At 40.1% G+C, this 19,888-nt stretch overlaps 1 protein-coding gene across 10 annotated transcripts in view; it reads left to right on the forward strand.

The window, feature by feature from the left end:
- Positions 1 to 19,888, forward strand: part of MAST2 (microtubule associated serine/threonine kinase 2) — a 199,617-nt gene that overhangs the window by 122,551 nt on the left and 57,178 nt on the right. For all 10 annotated transcript variants that reach the window (XM_027969430.2, XM_027969436.2, XM_060406588.1 and 7 more), the window contains one exon: positions 15,348 to 15,439. In XM_027969430.2, the coding sequence (XP_027825231.1) occupies positions 15,348 to 15,439 (92 nt within the window). The remainder of the gene's footprint in view (positions 1 to 15,347; positions 15,440 to 19,888) is intronic.

Consider the following 19,888-nt stretch of genomic DNA (forward strand, 5'->3'; position numbering starts at 1 on the left):
TTATGCAGAATTCATTTGCTCATCCCTGAATTTTCCATCAGAAGTGTAAAATGCAGTAGGTTACACTAGGTGATCTAATCCTCCCTCTCACCTTCCCCTCTGCATCATCACCCCTAGAACCCTCTCGTCTTCTGCTCTAGGCTAGGCTGACTGTTCTCGAGTCTTCTTGCATAGGTGGCATCATGGTATTACCAGTACCTCTTTCCACTGTGGAGTCTAATACATTCCCCTGATTTTCTGCCTTCCTCTTAGTGATATCCTTCATTTTAGTAGAGCACAGACACTCAGATTCTTTTTTTTTTTTAAAGATACCTCTTATAAGTGGTATCATATGTTAATTATCTTTTTCTGGGATGAAACCCATGTCCCCTGTATCGCCAGGAGGATTCTTGTCCACTGTATCACCAGCAAAGTCCTAGATTCTTTTTTTGAAAGGCACCTATGTTCAGTAAATGTTGCCTGAGCTCTTTTCCTTCACATATCTAATTTTCTTAAGCTGCAAGCCTCTGAAGGCCGGTGTTTGATTACATTCATTCCAGCACTTGGCCCAGAATCTTGCAATTAATTATCACTAAAAATGACTGGGATATTGAGGTTTGATTACTGAAAGTTGGGGCTTGGCTCTACGAGTGGCCACTGTATCCATGGCTGCCTCATAGAAACAGGACTGTGTTCTGATCGTCTCTATTACGGAAACTTGGGTGCAGGCCAGACAGCTGGGCCATTTATTGAGGGAGGAGGCAGGAAAAAAGGGTTGTTACTAATACAGGGTTTAACCTGGATATTGAACAAACATATGGAGTGACTGCAAGATATTTTGTGATTCCCTTTAACCACTAACTCTCAAAGAAACTGATCTGGAAATGTAACCTGGTAGTGGGCTTCTTATTTGGTGCTTTCAAAGAAGTTTGGAAGCATGGGAACTAGTAAAGGCAAACCAAATATACCACAACTTCCCAGATGCTATGTAATCAGGGATAACGTAAGACAGCTTCATTTTACCAAGGCTCATATTTGTAGTAGAAGTGTACTCCATTCAAAGAAAAAATATCTCTGGTCTCATTGGCCACTTTCCTTTGATCACCAAGAAATGCACTGTTCTAAGAACGCATTACAGGACTGTTCTCTCCCATTCATTACTCATCCAAACAATAATATCTCTGTGTTTCAGGTTCCTATCTGTATAAATAGGGTTATAGTAGTACCTGCTTCATTGGGTATGAGATACTACATACAGTGCTTTCAACAGTGCCCAGTTAGCACTTAATAAATGCTAACTATTATGATCATTGTTTTAAATGCATAGGTAAATTCAGTAGAATGTGAGGAAAATCCCAATAGACCTAAATCTAAGCGTGAAAACAACACCTAACAGTGGAAGCCAATGTTGGAACTTCCAAGAAACAGGGCCAGGGAGGAAGCTATGTTGTATTATATTAGTCCTGATATCTTTTAGGGGAAAGAGGATGAGGCCTTGGGCTTGTTTAGGATAGGGAGACTCTAAGTTAGGGTAGAATTAAGACCTTGTGTATAATTAGGACTCTTCAAAGGGCTTTATCCTTAGTGTAGGAACAGACTGGGAAAAATTTTGTCCACTGACATGGAGAGATGAAATGAAGTTCTTTAACTTTGGCCACCTCATGCGAAGAGTTGACTCATTGGAGAAGACTCTGATGCTGGGAGGGATTGGCGTCAGGAGGAGAAGGGGACGACAGAGGATGAGATGGCTGGATGGCATCACTGACTCGATGGACGTGAGTCTGAGTGAACTCCGGGAGTTGGTGATGGACAGGGAGGCCTGGCGTGCTGCGATTCATGGGGTTGCAAAGAGTCGGACACGACTGAGCGACTGAACTGAACTGAATCTCATCTGGGTTTTAAATAGGTTCTTAATAAGAAAGAAGAAAAAGTCTCTTTGAGAATTTTAAACTATAAACCTTTATTCAACTGAATTTGGGACCTAGAGTTTATACCATACGTTTAGTCTTAAGAGCTGATTCTAGGCTCTAAAGAACTCTGACAGATCTGTCCAAAACAAATTCAAAGAAATTTTAAAGACGTACCTTCAAACCAGGTAGCACAATATTCCCATGAAGCCACACTAATGGTGAGTTTATAGTACAAAATGATAGACTATACAAGGAAGCAGGCCACTATAAGTGAAAATCAAGAGAAAAAAGGAACAGTAAGATTAGATCCCTATGAACTTAAAAGTAGCATTATGAATAAAAACCATAGAATAAGTATATTTAAAGTGAATAAAATGTAAATGGAGATAAAAATGAGAGAACAAAAGATCTTTAATTTTAAAAGATCAGGCATATTTCAAAAAAATGCTAATTAGAATTTAAGGAATTAAATATACTGCAACACTGAATTTGAAAACTCAGTAGTCGGTTATATAGTAGAGCTGTAGACAAAGCTAGAAAAATTTTATCTAAAGTGCAGCGCAGAGATGGAAAAGGTGTAAAATATGAATGAGAACTAAGAAATACGGAGGATACAATAACAGGGTCCAACGTAGAAAATAGAGAAATGGGGAAAAGGCGGTATTTAGAGATAATGACTGAGACCAGAATTGATTAGAAACCAAAACAACATCATGGAGCACAAAAGGTAAAAATAAATCTTCATCTAGATGCACTGCAGTAAAATTTCAGAACCAAAAACAGAGATCTTAAAAGAACTAGAGAACCCTTAAGAATTCACAAAAGCGAAAGGCGCTCCTGTGAATGAGTTCAGCAAGGACATTTACCTAAGGAAATTGAGAACATAATGTACACACAAACACACAGCTATTCATAACAACATCATTTAAAATAGCTAAAAAGTAGAAACCACCCAAGTGTCAGTTTATGAATGGGTGAATAAAATGTTTGTATATTTGTCACACAACAGAGTTTTATTCAGTCATAAAAAGAAATGAAGAACTGACAAATACTTCATTGTGGATGAAACGTGCTAAGTAGAAGAAGCCAGAGTCAAGGCCACATGACATATGATTCCACTCATGTGAAATATCTAGAACAGGTGGAATCCACAGAGACAGAAGTTCTTTGGTGGTTGCCCGGGAAGAGGGGTAGGAAAGATGGGAATGGAGAGTGACTGCTTTATGGTACAGGGGTTCTTTTGGGATAATCAGAATGTTCTGGAATTAGCAGTGGTGGTTGCACACTTGTGAATGTATTAAAAACCACTGAATTGTACACTTTCAAAGGTTGAATTCTGTAATATGTGTAAGTAAGTAAGTGAAAGTCACTCAGTCATGTCCGACTTTGTGTGACCCTATGGACTATATAGTCCATGGAATTCTCCAGGCAAGAATACTGGAGTTGGTAGCCATTCCCTTCTCCAGGGGATCCTCCCAACCCAGGGATCAAAACAGATTTCCTGCATTGCAGGTGGGTTCTTTATCAGCTGAGCCACCGGGGAGGCTGTGAGATGTGAATTAGATCTAAAAAAAATTGTGGTTTAAAAGAAAAGCAGCCAGAGAGAAAAGAAAAATTAACCACAAAGGAACAACAATCCTGAGAGCAAGCTTCTCAGCAGCAATAACAGGAGCCATAAGACAATGGACTGTCTTTAAGGTATTGAGAAAAAAGGTACTCTCAACAAGAGGTTGTAGAATTCCATACTTGTGGAAGTCATTGAGAAAACTAAAGCCATCTTCAGACAGACAATGAAATTGAGAAGGTTTATCAGTGTTAGATTTTCAGTGAAATAATTGTGAAGAAAAGAAGAAAGTTGTGAGATCCAGGAGGGAATGCTGACCAAAGAAATTGGAAATACAAGTAAATCAATGCAAGCAGTTACTGTATGAAACAATAATTACTAATTTGGTATTGTAAAAGCAAGAGACCTGAAGCACTGGACCAGATAACATGTATATTAGAAGGGGCAAGGAGAACTGGAGTTAAGATCTAATTTTGTTCAGAAGGGAGGGTTGAGATGCCAGCTATCCTTAGACCTAAGACTTAGACTCCTGTTGAGACAAGAATGCTTATTAAAGTTTAGTAACAATAACTGTGTTTTTAAAAATGTATGATTTCCAAACCAGTAGAGTAGGAGTTAAAAAATACTTTATTAATCCAAGGAGAGCTGCCATCCCCCCAAAAGGCAGAATAAGGTGGATTCTTGGGGCAGGTCACAGTGTTGCACAGGGAAATGTGGAAGGTGACATTGGAGGAGGTAAGGGGTATTTGCCATGGTATAGGTGGAGGAAGGGCATTCCAAGTGGAGGGAACAGTTGGTGCAGTGGTCCAAGTAGCTTGGTGTCTCCATGTGAAGTTAGCAGCCTTTGCGAGGTTTTGGGCAAATGAATGAAATCATCTGATGTATGTTTTAAAAGGATCACAGTGGCTGCTTGTGTTGAGAACAGACTGACAATAGAAGATAGGAGTAAATTAGAGAGACTAGTTAGGAGGCTGTTGAAATAATCCAGGCAGAAGACAAAGTGTGGATTTATCTCCAAGCAGCACCCTTTGTTGACTGAGAGAACATGCATTTTCTCCCGCTCTAGCTTCTTGGGACTTCCCTGGTAGCTCAGCTGGTAAAGAATCCACCTGCAGTGCAGGAGATCTGGGTTCGATCCCTGGGTTGGGAAGATCCCCTGGAGAAGGGAACAGCTACCCACTCCAGTATTCTGGCCTGGAGAATTCCATGGACTGTATAGTCCATGGGGTCGCAAACAGTCAGACACGACTGAGCGACTTTTACTTTACTAGCTTCTCAGTCTTTACAGGGACATCATCCTAGTTGTTACTCTGAAATAGCACCTGGAAGTGCATGACCGTAAATGGGTCCAGATTCTTGTCTATTTTATTGACCACAGTTAATGAAGCAGAAGTGGTCTTTTCCACACTCTTAATTCAGAAAGGAAATAGCCATGTAGCAGTCAATTCATTACCCAGTACTTAGATCCCTAGCAGCAGCTGGACTTCTGGAACTGAGAGGCTGGAGATTAGAGGCACCGAGGGGTCTGCAGCCATGTATCCTACTGTATATTCCTTCAAACTGAGAAACAGACTTCCTGAATATTTGATTTGAGTGCCTGCTAGTTGCTGAGGGAAGGGATTTTCAAAGGCCGGGAAGTCTCCGAATATGGTCACAGTTCAGCAGTTTCACAGAGCTTGCACAGGGTGCCTTAGTACTTGCTCCACTATCCATGGTGGGGTGACCACAGTGGAGCAAGTCATAAGATGAAGTACCAGACCTTGCTGTGAGTGACCAAGTGACTGGCATGGTAGTGGGCAGCAGTCCTTGCAATGGGCAGCAGAGCATCAGCTCAGGGGCTTCCAGGTTACCTTCCATCAGCTGAGAGTTGGTGTGGCTGACTCTGTAAACATCCGGTACCTTAATCTTCTGGAACGGAAAAATGAAGACCCGCCCTTTATCGTCTAGGATCCTGGGGAAGTGGCCAGTGCTTGTTGAAATGGAAAAATTAGGCAGTTCTTGCTTTGGATCTCAGCTGAGTCATGACATCCGTACCAGGGTGTCTGACCTTTTTTTCTTCCCCTGGCAGCTGTTGCAGATTTGCCAAGTGAGATTATATGTACCTTCATAAAAAGGCGTGTGGCCTAGAAATGTGATCTTTAGTGTTTTGAATCTAATTCAAATTTTAATAAGACCATGACAAATGAAATGAGAATCAGTTGTCTGTCCCTGCCATTTCAAGAGATCTTTGTTTTCATACAAGAGAAGTTTGGACATAGTTTGGATATACCTTATACATGTCAGGTGTATAAGTGTCCTCTTTTATTGTAATTCTTGTAACAAATTATACTCATCCATTCATCCACTTCACAGATTTATTGAGAGTCTGCCATGTGCCAGGCACAGTTCTCAGCACTGTGAAATATAGCAATAAACAAAGCCTGTGCAGACCCCTGATCTCATAGAGCTTAAGATTCTAAGACAGCAAACAGAATGAATGAGAAATGCATAGTATGTTAGATAATAGCAAGTGCTGTTGAGGAAAATATATCAGGAAAGGAGGAGAAGAGTATCTGGGAGGGTGGATGTTACCATTTTAAATAGAATGGTCAAAGGAAAATCCATTCAGAAGGCTGAACTTGCGCAAAGACCTGAAAGAGGAGTGAGCAGGTCATGAGGGAAACGGGCAAAGGAAGCCTCCTTTGGGAAAGCCCTGAGGCAGTGGTGCACTTGGCATGTTCTAAGGGAAGTGAAGAGGCCCGTGTGGCTGAAGTCGAGTGAGCATGAGGGACAGAGGTAATGCAGATCCAGGCCATGTACAGCTTGTCGGCCATTGTAAGAACATTGACTTTTACTCTCCTTGAGACAGAATTTTAAGCAGAAAAGTGATTTTGATATTATTTACATTAAAAAATATATAGCTTTATTGACGTGTGGTTGAAATATAATAGGCTGTACATATTTAAAACGTACAATTTGGGACTTCCCTGGTGGACCACTGGTTGAGAATTCACCTTGTGGTGTAGGGGGCATGGATTTGACTCCTGGTCTGGGAGCTAAGATCCCACATGCTGTGGAGCAACTAAGCCTATGCACCACAACTACTGAGCTTGCCTGCTCTGGAACCTGTGTGCCACAGTTAGAGAGCCTGTGCACCTCAGTGGAAGATCCTACATAAGGCAGATAAGATTCTGCTTGCCCCGACTAAGACCCGATGTAGCCAAATAAATAATAAATACAAATGAATGGTGCAGTTTGATGGATCTTGATATATGTATGTGTCTCTGAAACCATTTGTACAATAAACATTCAAGACAATAAACGTATCTGCAGCTCCTGGATGTCCTTATGTCTCATTATAATACGTCCCCTGCCTTTGGTCAAGAAGCCTGTTATCTGTTGTCTGTCCGTATAGGTTAAAGTTTTCTTGAATTTTATGTAAATGGAATTGTTCAGTATGTACTCTTTTATGTCTGGCTTCTTGATTTCAGCATAATTATTTTGAGATTCATTTATTGTGTGTATCAATAGCTCATACATTTTTATTGCTGAGTAGTAGTCCATTGTATGGATATATTATGATTTGTTTATCTGTTCGTGGACATTTGAGGTGATTTCTAGGTTTTTGGTTGTCACAGGTAATAAACAGCATATGGTCAGGTCCTGCTCTTTTATCCAATCTATCAGTCTTCGTTTTAGCTGAATATATATTTAGAACATTTGCATTTTATGAGATTATTAATGTAATTGATCAAAGTGAAAGAGGAGAGTGAAAAAATTGCCTTAAAGCTCAGCATTCAGAAAACTAAGATCATGGCATCCGGTCCCATCACTTCATGGCAAATAGATGGGGAAAGAGTGGCTGACTTTATTTTTCTGGGCTCCAGAATCACTGCAGATGGTGACTGCAGCCATGAAATTAAAAGAGGCTTACTCCTTGGAAGGAAAGTTATGACCAACCTAAACAGCATATTAAAAAGCAGAGACATTATTTTGCCAACAAAGGTCCGTCTAGTCAAGGCTATGGTTTTTCCAGTAGTCATGTATGGATATGAGAGTTGTACCATAAAGAAAAGTGAGTGCCGAAGAATTGATGCTTTTGAACTGTGGTGTTGGAGAAGATTCTTGAGAGTCCCTTGGACTGCAAGGAGATCCAACCAGTCTATCCTAAAGGAGGTCAGTCCTGGGTGTTCATTGGAAGGACTGATGCTGAAGCTGAAACTCCAACTTTGGCCACCTTATGTGAAGAGCTGACTCATTTGAAAAGACCCTGATGCTGGGAAAGATTGAGGGCAGGAGGAGAAGGGGACGACAGAGGATGAGATGGTTGGATGGCATTACTGACTCAATGGACATGGGTTTGGGTAGACTCTGGGAGTTGATGATGGACAGGGAGGCCTAGTGTGCTGTGGGTCATGGGGTCACAAAGAGTCGGACACGACTGGGTGACTGAACTGAATTGAATGTAATTGGATTTAAATCTATCCTCTTGCTTATCGTTTTCTGTTTGGGCCAGCTATACTTGTGCTTTTTCTACCTTCCTTTAAGTAAGTAAGTAAGTAAGTAAGTAAGTAAGTGTTAGTCTCTCAGTTGTGTCTGACTCTTTGTGACCCCATGGACTGCAGCCCACCAGGCTCCTCTGTCCATGAGATTTTCCAGGCAAGGATACTGGAGTGGGTTCCCATTTCCTTCTCCAGAGGATCTTCCCAACCCAGGGATTGAACTGGGTCTCCTGCACTGCAGGCAGATTCTTTACCTACTGAGCTACTATGAGTCCATTTTATTTCCTTTACTGGCTTATTAAGTATCAGTTCAGTTCAGTTCAGTCTCTCAGTCATGTCTGACTCTTTGTGACCCCATGGACTGCAGCTCACCAGGCTTCCCTGTCCATCACCAACTCCTGGAGCTTTCTCAAACTCATGTTCATCAAGTTGGTGATGCCATCCTCTGTTGTCCTCTTCTCCTCCTGCCTTCAATCTTTCCCTGCATCAGGGCCTTTTCCACTGAGTCAGTTTTTCCCATCAGGTGGCCAAAGTTTTGGAGCTTCAGCATCAGTCCTTCCAACAAATATTCAGGGTTGATTTCCTTTAGGATTGACTGGTTTGATCTCCTTGCAGTCCAAGGGACTCTCAAGAGTCTTCTCCAACACCACACTTCAAAAGCTTTAATTCTTCAGTGCTCAGCTTTCTTAATGATCCAACTCTCGCATCCATAGTTGGCTCCTGAAAAAAACCATAGCTTTGACTATACGACCTTTGTTGGCAAAGTAGTGTCTCTGCTTTTTAATATGCTGTCGGTTTGTTTTTCTTCCAAGGAGCAAGCATCTTTTAATTTCATAGCTGCAGTCACCATCTGCAGTGATTTTGGAGCCCAAGAAATTTTAGGAGCCCAACTTCTATACTTTATTTTTCTTTTGCACTACTTGTGTTAGTGTTTAAAATGTAAAATTTTAACTTCCAGTTTATCTTGTTGCTACTGCTGCTGCTGCTAAGTCGCCTCAGTCGTATCTGACTCTGTACGACCTCATAGATGGCAGCCCACCAGGCTCCCCTATCCCTAGGATTCTCCAGGCAAGAACACTGGAGTGGGTTGCCATTTCCTTCTCCAATGCATGAAAGTGAAAAGTAAAAGTGAAGTCGCTCAGTCGTGTCCAACTCTTTGCGACCCCATGAACTGCAGCCCACCAGGCTCCTCCGTCCATGGGATTTTCCAGGCAAGAGTACTGGAGTGGGGTGCCATTGCCTTCTCCACTAGTTTGTCTTAAGGTAGTATTATACCACTTCATACTTAATGTAAGAGCCTCACAGTAGTATACTTCCAGTCTCCCCTCCCAGCCTTGGTGCTATGGCTATCCTGCATGCATTTTACATCTACATATGTTGTAACCTAGACAGCATATTAAAAAGCAGAGATATCACTTTGCTGACAAAGGTCCAAATACTCAAAGCTATGGTTTTTCCAGTAGTCATGTATGGATGTGAGAGTTGGACCGTAAAGAAGACTGAGCACTAAAGAATTGATGCTTTCAAATTGTGGTATTGGAGAAGACTCTTGAGAGTTCCTTGGACTGCAAGGAGATCCAACCAGTCCATCCTAAAGAAAATCAACCCTGAATACTCACTGGAAGGACTGATGCTGAAGCTAAAGCTCTAATACTTTGGCCACCTGATGCGAAGAGTCAACTCATCGGAAAAGACCCTGATGCCAGGAAAGGTTGAAGGCAGGAGGAGAAAGGGGCGACAGAGAACGAGACGGTTGTATGGCATCACTGACTCGATGGACATGAGTTTGAGCAACTCCAGGAGATAGTGAAGGACAGGGAAGCCTGGCGTGCTGTAGTCCATGGGGTCACAGAGTCAGACACAACTGAGCAACTGAACAACAGCAATGAACAACAGTGTTGTAAACCCCACAGTAAATTATTGTGTTTCCATTAAAGTTCAAGAAGAGGTTTGGGTTTTTAATTTTTTTTTTGGCTGTGCCCAGAGGCTTTTGGGAATCTTAGTTTCTCAATCAGGGATTGAACCTGTGCCTCTTGCAGTGGAAGCGCAGAATCGTAACCACTGGACTGCCAGGGAAGTCTCAAGAAGAGATTTTAAAAAGAAAAAAAGAAAAATGGTTTATGTTTACCATTTTTGGTGCTTTTCTTTGTGCAGATCCAGATTTCTGTCTAGTATAATATTCCTTCTGCCTGAAGGACTTTCTTTAACACTTATTATAGTGCAGATCTGTTGATAATGAGTTATTTCAGCTTTTGTGTGTCTGAAAAATATTTGGACTACCTTTTTCGAAAGATATTTTCACTTGGTATTGAATTCTAGGTTCAGTGCTTTAAGACATTTCTTCACTGTCTTCTGGCTTGCATCTTTTTCCAAGCACAAGTTTGTTGTCATTGTTATCTTTATTCTATTGTGTTATGTAATTTTTCTATCTGGCAGCTCTTAAGATTTTATCATCAGTTTTAAGTAATTTGACTGTGATATGCTTTGGATACTTTTCTTCATGTTTCTTGTGCTTGGGGTTCATTGAGCCAGTTAGATCTGTGAGTTTATAATTGTCAAATTTGGAAAATTTTCAGCACTTATTTCTGCAAATATTTTTTCAGCTTCTCCCTCCCTCCCTTTCAGGGACTAATGACACAGTGGTTGGCAGCAGTTATTGCACAGCTCCCTGGTGTTCTTTCCGTTTAAAAGTTCCCTTTTCTCTGGCACTGAAACATGTATATTACCATATGTAAAACAGATGAGCAGTGCAAGTTCAATGCATGAAGCAGGGTACTCAGAGCCCATGCTCTGGGACAACCCAGAGGGATGGAGTGGGGAGGAAGGTGGAAGGGGAGTTCAGGATGAGAGGGACACATGTACACCCGTGACTGATTCATGCCGATGTATGGCAAAACCCACCACAATATTGTAAAGTAATTAGCCTCCAATTAAAATAAATAAATTAATTTTAAAAAATAAAAAAAGTTCTCTTTTTTCTGTTTCATTTTGCAGTTTTCTTCTCACTGTATCTAGCATTGCGAATCTTTCTTCTGCAGTGCTTTATCTCCTGTTAATGCCATCCTGTTTAATTTTCATCTGAGACTTTAAATCTCAGGAAGTCCTATTTGGATTTTTAAAAGTATTATCCATAATCTCTCTTTAATATGCTTACACTTTCCTGTGCCTCACTGAAAATATAGGGGCTTCCCCGTTGGTCTGCTGGTTAAGAATCCACCTCCAATGCAAGGGATGAGAGTTCAGTCCCTGGTCAGGAAACTAAGATCCCATTTGCTGCGTGGCAGTTAAACCCGCAGATCACAACTAGAGAGAATCCTGCATGTCCCAACGAAGATCCACACAGCTCAAAATAAATAAATAAATATTTTAAAAGGAAAAAAAAAGGATGTTTAGAAAATATGGAATATAGTTATAATGATTTTATTATTTCTCTTCTACTAATTCTGTGTGTGCCTCTCTGGGTCTGTTATTTCTACTCTCTTCCCTACTCCCCGACACCACATCATGGGTCATATTTCCTACTTTTTTCCATGCCTAGTAATTTTTATTATGTACCAATCACTGAATTTGACTTTGTATTGACAGAGGTTTGTTTTTGTTTTTGTTTTTTTTGCTTCTTTCAGTATTATTTTTGAGCCTTATTCTGGGGCACAGTTAAATTACTTGGAAATAATTTGATCTTTTAAGGATTGCTTTTAAGCTTTGTTAGGTAGGACCAGGTTAGCATTTGGACTAATTTTTCTTTGCTAATTCCCTGTGAATAACCAGGTTCCCCCCCTCTGTCTGGTGGAAACACAAACTGTTCCCAACCCTGTTTGAGTATCAGGGAGTGATTCCACCTGCTCTTTTTCTTAAGGAAGTTTCTTCCACCCCAGGTTCTGTGCAGGCCATCTTCTCTCTGTGCTGTTATGGGCATGTCTTTCCAGGCAGTAAGCTCAGGCAGTTGTAGGATTCACCTTGTTTGTTTCCCTTCTCTTTAAGTGATCACCATCCTACATTGCTTGTTGTCTAATGTCTGAAAAGTGTTTCATTTTTTCATCCTGCTTGGAAGAATAGAAGAGAATTCACACAAAACCACGTTTGAGCTCATGGTTCTTATTGAATGGGTAGAACTGAGTAAGGTAAAGAGGGAGGGCATGCCTGTTGAAGAAGATAGTGTGAGCCCTAGTACAGGAGACCTTGGGTATCTTTCTGCTCAAGATCCCCTCGGTCCAAATAAGCTTTCTAAGGGTTGATGTGATTTCATATGTACATTCCATAGAATATGACAAACCTAGACAGAGTATTAAAAACCAGAGACAACATTTTGCCAACAAAGGTCCGTCTAGTCAAAGCTATCATTGAACTGAACTGAACTGATAGGTAATAAGCCAATAAAGGAAATAAAATGGACTCACAGTAGCTTTGACCAGAAGGGGCACTTGGGGTAATAGAATTTCTGGGGTAATAGAATCACTGTCTTTTGTTTTGGATGTGTTATATAAATGTGTACAGTTGTCAGGGCTCATTGAACAGAACACCTAATTGAATATAAATTGAATCCCAATTTGTTTTTTAGAAGAAGTTATAACTGTTGAACGATGTTGAGAGGTTACATAAGACAAGGACTGAGAATTGACTGTTGTTAGTGATGACCTTGATTACAGGCAAGAAAGATGTTGATTATCTAGTCTAGAGTGGGTTAAATAGAGAACAGGAGGGCCTTCCCTTGTGGCTCAATGGTAAAGGAGTCACTTCCCAATATGGGAGATGAGTTTGATCCCTAATCAGGGAGGACCCCACATGCCTCGGGAGCAACTAAGACCATGCTCTGCAGCAAGAGAGGCCACCCCACAATGAGAAGTCCCCGTACCACAGCTGGAGAGTGCCCCCCATCCCTCTCCACAACTGAAGAAAAACCTGTGCAGCAACAAAGACCCAGCACAGCCAAAAGTAATTTTTTTTAAAAAAAAGATAATAGGAAATGAGATACGAGGCTAACAAGTACAGAATTCCTACGTGGACCTTTTCCCAAACAGGGGAGCAAAGTTGGGAGAGGTCTATGAAAGTTTTTATTCTAATTTTCTTGATATGTAAGAAATGACAGCATGTTTTTATGATGATGAGAATGACCCAATAGGATGTAGAAATTTGTGTTATAGGAGAAGGAAGACAGTGGAGGTACAGACTTCTTGAATAGGGAGTCAGGGAGTTGACTTCCATAGCAACATGGTCTTCTGCTATTGTTGATGGGAAAGTCAGTATATGTATACAGATTCAGGCTGATAGATTTAAAAAATATATTTATTATTTATTTTTAACTGAGTCAGATCTTAGTTGCGACATTCTTTTGTTGTGACACACGGGCTCTGGCTGTGGCATGTGGACTCCAGAGCACACAGGCTCAACAGTTGTGGCACATGGGCTTAGTTGCCCCACAGCATGTGGGATCTTAGTTCCCTGACCAGGGATCAAACTTGCGTCCGCTGCAGTGGAAGGCGGATTCTTAACCACTGGACCACCAGGAAATTCTCCAGGTTAGTTAGATTTTTTGGAGCAGAAATATGTAGTACTTCTTTTTGTTTTGATTCTTTTTACCCCTAGTTGAATAAAAAGCCAAGTCAGCGATGAGGATAGGATTTGGGGAAGGGAAGAAGTACTGGAGGTTTGGGGAGAAGATGCGAATTAGTCTTGAGATGTGAGTTGTCTTGGAGAGAGAGTGTGTTATCTAAGTAGACGTAGTATGGATCCACTTGATATTTATCATCATAAACATAAAGAAACACCAGCCAACATGATTTTGGATTTTTCTTCATTCACCGTCGGCCGCCCGAGTGCAGTTGCAAAATAGATGGAAAGTTGGGTTTAAAAGGATTGGAATTTTCACCAGAACTGTGGTGTCCTGGGGGATAGCAAGGTTTCAGTTAGAGCCAGAATTGAAACTGAATGTTGAAAAAATAAGTTAAGATTATAGTTTGCTGATGACAGACTGAGTTCAGGGAGGCATGGTGTAAGCTCTCTTTCTTTCTTTCTTTCTTTTTTTTTTTTTTTTAAGATTAAGGAGTAGAGGGAGACTGTGTCAAATTAGAGATGGAAGACTTGGGCCTTTGGTGGTAACAGGGGTAATAAGGGCATGTGAGATGTGATCGGATGATTCCTGATGGTTCCTTAGGGACGGGTTTGTGTCATTTTTAATCATAATCTCTTGAGATTGATCACAATCCTTCCAGAGATTCCTTATCACATTTCCAATAGTTCTTTACAGCAGTCTGGCAGCCCTACAGAGTCTGGCTGCAGTCTATACCCATAGCTTCTGTAACCTACTTTTTTCCTTGTCATTGTCCCCTCCTGCCACCTACTTGAGTTCTTTGCTGTTTCTTAAACATTCTGTCTCTTTCTTCATGTCACTGTTTACTGCCATTTGAGGACAGAGATTTTCTTTTGTTCTCTATGGCTTCCCTTGCACCTGGAATGGTGCCTGGTGTGCAGTTGATGTTCAGTAAATATTTGTTTGAAAAACAGTGAAAGTGAAGTCCCTCAGTCATGTCCAACTCTTTGTGACCTCATGGACTATAGCCTGCCAGGCTCCTCCATGCATAGGATTTTCCAGGCAAGAGTACTGGAGTGGGTTGCCATTTCCTTCTCCAGGAGATCTTCCCGACGCAGGGATTGAACCCAGGTCTCCCACATTGTGGGCAGACGCTTTACCACCTGAGCCACCAGGGAAGCTCTAAATATTTGTTTCGATGAATATAAATGACCAGGCTTCTTTAATGCCTTTGAAAGATGGGCTAACTTTCAAATAAATTTACATACATTTTAAATAACAGGTTGAGCATGAAATGACTTTTCAACATGATTTGACTTTCTCCAAGCACTAGAAAAATCCTCAGGCATTAAAATGTAAAGGAAAGCCAACTTTGTAGAAGGAACCCAGCCCTGCTCTGAAACTTATGGTGAAATGACACTATTAATTAATTGATTAAGCAGTTTGTCAAAGATAAATTCCATAGATTTAATAATTTCATTTTTATGGCAAGAACATTAATTTTTATGAGAGATGAGAATATTTATGGCTTATGGTTTTTGTTTTCTGAATCAAACTTGCAGTGGTCACTCTTCAATATATACCATTTAGTGCATGATTATTACATTTAGGGAACTCCTTGGATATTTGCTTGGGAAGCGAAACTTGCACATTGGAAAAGTGCAGTGGCAATACAAGAAAAAGTCAAGACAGTGACAAAAGTTATTGCAAGATGGAACACAATAAATTATGAAATCTCACTGTACAAATAGTAATTGCTAACCCGGTTCAAAGTGTTACACTGCTCAGCTCATGAAATGATGTGACTTTGTCTCTCGATAGCCACTTAAGTTCTATGGGCCCATGATGCAACCCTGTTATAACTGACATTTGTGTTTTCATTGCAGCTGTCGGACAAGTAACCGCAAGAGTTTGATTGTGACCTCTAGTACGTCACCTACACTACCACGGCCGCACTCACCACTCCATGGCCACACAGGTGAGTGCTTAAAGATTAACAAAAGTGGAATACAAGAGTGGTCACAGATGCCCAATTTCTTTCCTCTTCTCGCTGTGTGAGGTTCATCATGTTACAATATATTTTTTCTTCACTTGGCTGGCTGAAGCAGACAGAACTCATGGGCGTGCTTTCTATGGGAGAGTGTGTTCAGTCTGTTTTTGACTCTTAGTTAGTTCTTGCCTTGACCTGTCAATATTCCTTTTGGTCTTGTGCATGTCTTGGGTCCACCACCCCTGTTCTGGTGTGTTGAGAGTGTGTTATGACTACGGTCCTCTTGGACCATGTGATGAGGCCTCCATTAACATTTTGTCCTACCTTGCCCAAGAATTAGGGCTTACACAGATGGTTTTCTGCCTCATAGGACTCCTAATAACTTTCCCTCTGTTAGAACAGGAGTCAACAGTAGTGGGAGAACTGTTTGTTTCATGTTGACATTTACTTCAATTCTAGTATGTGGAATCACTGATCTCATGCATTCATTTGGAATATGGACTCTTCTAGGCAGTATAAGGACTGATATACTTGCATCTGACTAAGGAATATATAAAAATTACGAGGCAGAGGACCTCATTGGAGTTAGCCCCATGTTTTAGTCTAAATATGTATTCTTAAATCCCAGGGGAGTCAGACCAGGGGGCTCAGCTTTGTGGAAGGAGTTGCTCTACACTGTTCACTGCTATGCTGTTTACAGTGGAAGTTCCAGACCTAGGGATAATGGAAATAGAGCAGGCTTGGACCCATAGGAAGCCATTGCTGCCTGGATTTGATAATCTACAAGCCCTGTCTTGGGCAATAAAAAGGTACCAAAGTAGTAAACAGTATAGCATTAAGCCAAATAAGACAGGTCTGTTCCACTTGAGTTTGTCTCCTTGCTTATAGTTCAGTGTGTCTTTGGAGAATGACTCTGAGGATGAATGGGGAATAGTTGTTTGAGCACCCTAAGAATCAAGTGATTCTGAAACTGATCTGTGTCCTAGAGATAAGGGTCTCACTTTATCAGACTCACTGAGATCCAGCTATTCAGTGTGCTCATGACCCTTTTCCAAGAATCAGTAGAATTCTCAAACACTATACTGACCCTAATATGAGAAGACACCACCAAGAGCACGGGGAGACCCAGGGAACTAGACCTGCTTGGCTTTTAAAGCGGACCTCTTGTTGTGCATAGGGACTTTTCCCTCAAAATGGACTGGGGTAGGTGTTAGCTCAGGTAGTGCATTCTAACCATGAACTTTGTAAAAACTCAGCATATATCTGACTTGGACTTTTTCATCATGTAGAAATTAATTTAGCACTTCCAAACCTTGAACATAGTATCACAACTGTAATGTGAATGCCAGGCAGTAATTACTACTTGCAGCTTCTCTCTGATATGATTATCTCTTCATTTAGATTGCTGACAGTTTAGGACTAAATCTTCCCTACTCAGAGACTTTGATCGAGAACATCATCTGGCCTTTTCAGCCTGCCTGGGTCTGCGGACTCTAGCTTTATGTTAATACATATAACATGCTTGCTGCTGCTGCTGCTAAGTCACTTCAGTCATGTCCGACTCTGTGCGACCCCATAGACAGCAGCCCACCAGGCTCCCCAGTACTCCATAAATGTTAGCTATCATCATCTCTCTTAAATACCGCAGAAAATCTAGGTAGGCCTCAGATCCAGGGAGGAAGAACTCATGTTAAAGCCTAGTTCATGACTGTGGACTCTTTACTTAACCAAATGTTGAGAAAGATCAAACTTCATATCGGATTAATTCTAAAATCTTATACATCCTGATATTTGGATCCACAGAATATTCTAAGACTCTTTATTTTCACTTTAAAGTCTGGAATGTGTTAAATAATATGGGGTCTGTTGAGTTGAAAGTAGGTTCATTTCATACAGTTTAGTTCAATATTAAATATTTACTAGGTGACAGAGGATGAGATGGTTGGATGGCATCACTGACATGGGTTTGACCAAACTCAGGGACATAGTGAAGCTGGCTTGCTACAGTTCATGGAGTCACAAACAGTTGGACATGGCTTAGCAACTGAAGAACAACATATATAACTAGATTATAACTATACGTAAGGTCAATTAAGTAGGCACTTAGCCATTCTAGAAGTGGAACCTTTCTAGTTCATTGTGTTTTTTTTTCTTTTAATTAATAAACGTTTTTAAGAGCAGTTTTAGATTCATGGTGAAACTGAGCAGATGGTACAGAGTTCCCATATACCCTGTCCCCACACATGTAACCACCTTCCGCACCGTCAATATCCAGCACCAGATTAGTACATTTGTTACAGCTGTTGAACCTGCATTGTTGCGTCATTATTACCCAAAACCTCTAGTTTACATTAGGGTTCACTCTTCTGGTGTGTTATATGAGTTTTGACAAACGTATAGTGACATGCATCCATCATTGTTGTATCATGCAGAGGAGTTTTATTGCCCTAAAATCCTCTGTGTCCCATCTGTTCATCACTCTGTACCCCAACTCCTGACATCCACTAATCTTGTCACTGTCTCCATAGTTTTGCCTTTTCCAAAATGTCATGTAATTGGAATCATACAGTATGTAGCCTCTTCAGATTGATTCATTTCTCTTAGTACTATGCATTTAGCTTTCTTCCATATCTTATCATGGTTTGACAGCTCATTTCTTTTTAGTGCTGAATAGTATTCCATTGTCTGGACATACCACTCTCACTCACAGGTTTTCATGTGTACATAAATTTTCAGTTCATTTGGTTAAATACCAAGGAGGGTGATTGCTAGACTGTATGGTTAAGGGTAGTTTTATAAAGTGGCTGAACCATTTTGACATTCCCACCAGCAATAAATGAGAAATACCTTGTTGTTTCAATTTGCGTATCCCTAGTGATACATGGTATTGAAGATTTTGTCATATGCTCACTTGCCATCTGTGTATCTTCACTGATGATGTGTCTGTTCACATCTTTTCCCTACTTTTTAATTAGGTTGTTTATTTTCTTATTGTTGAGTTTTAAGTGTTTTTTTTTTGTATGTTTTGGATAACAGTCCTTTATCAGATGTCTCTTGCAAGTATTAATATTTGTGGTTTGCTTTCTCCTCTTGTAGAGTAGAAGTTTTTCATTTTACTCTAGACCAGCTTATCAATTATTTCTTTCATGGATTGTATATCTGGTATTTCATCTAAAATGTCATTGTCCTGTCTCAGGTCATCAAGGTTTTGTCCTATGTTATATTCTAGGAGTATGGTCTTGTGTTTTATGATTAGGTCTGTGATCCATTTTGAATTAATTTTTATGAAGATTTGCATCTGTTCTTTTTTTTCAGGTGGCTGTCCAGTCATTATAGCACTGTTTGTTAGGAAGAATGTCTTTTTTCCATTGTATTACTTTTGCTCCTTTGTCAAGCATTAGTTAATTACATTTTTCTGGGTCTGTTTCTGGCTCTGTTCTATTCAGTTAATCTATTTGTTCTTCCTCTAAAATCACAGTTTTGACCACTGTGGCTTTAGAGTAAGTCTTGAGTTTGGTAATATCAGTCTTCCAACTCTTGTTCTTCTTCAGTATTGAGTTGGATATTCTGGATCTTTTGCCTCTGCATATAAACTTTAGAATCAGTTTCTCCACCCGTAAAATAATTTGCTGAGACTTTGATTGTGTTTGTATTGAATCTACAGATCAAGTTGGGAAGAACTGACATCTTGACAGCGTTGAGTCTTCCTATCCATGAATGTGGAAACTCCCTACATTTAAGTAGTTCTTCTTTGATATCTTTCATCTGAGTTTTTAAATTTTCCTCATGTAGATCTTGTACATTTATAACTTGTTAGATTTATACCTAATTATTTCATTTTGGGGGTGCTAATGTGATTGGTAATATTTTTAATTTCAAATTCTACTTGTTCATTGATGGTATAAAGTGTTGACTTTTGTACATTAACCTTGTATCCTGCAACTTTGATACAATCACTTACTTTTTCAGAAGGGTTTTTGTTGATTTTTTTCCCCCAGATTTTCTACAAAGGCCATTATGTCATCTGCAAACAAAGACAGTTTATATACTTCCTTCCCAATCTGTATACTTTTTAATTCCTTTTTTTTAGCTTATTGTATTAGCTGGAATTTCCAGTATGATGTTGAAAAGCAGTGGTAGAAGATATAGTCACGCCATTTTTCTGATTTTGGCAGAAAAGCTTGAAGTTTCTTATCATTAAGTATCAATGTTAGCTGCATTTTTTCCATTCCTAATTAATTCAAAGATTTTTTTATAGATGGATTTTAGACTTTGTCAAATGCTTTTTCTGATCTGTTGATGTGATCATTTCATTTTTCTCCTTTAGCTATTGGTGTAATGGTTTACATTAATTGATTTTCAAATATTGAACTAGCCTTGCATACCTAGGATTAAAACCCTCTTAGTTATGGTGTATAATTCTTTTTATGCATTGTT

The sequence above is a fragment of the Ovis aries genome, chromosome 1 (genome assembly GCF_016772045.2).
Source record: "Ovis aries strain OAR_USU_Benz2616 breed Rambouillet chromosome 1, ARS-UI_Ramb_v3.0, whole genome shotgun sequence".
NCBI classification, from domain to species: Eukaryota; Metazoa; Chordata; class Mammalia; order Artiodactyla; family Bovidae; genus Ovis; species Ovis aries.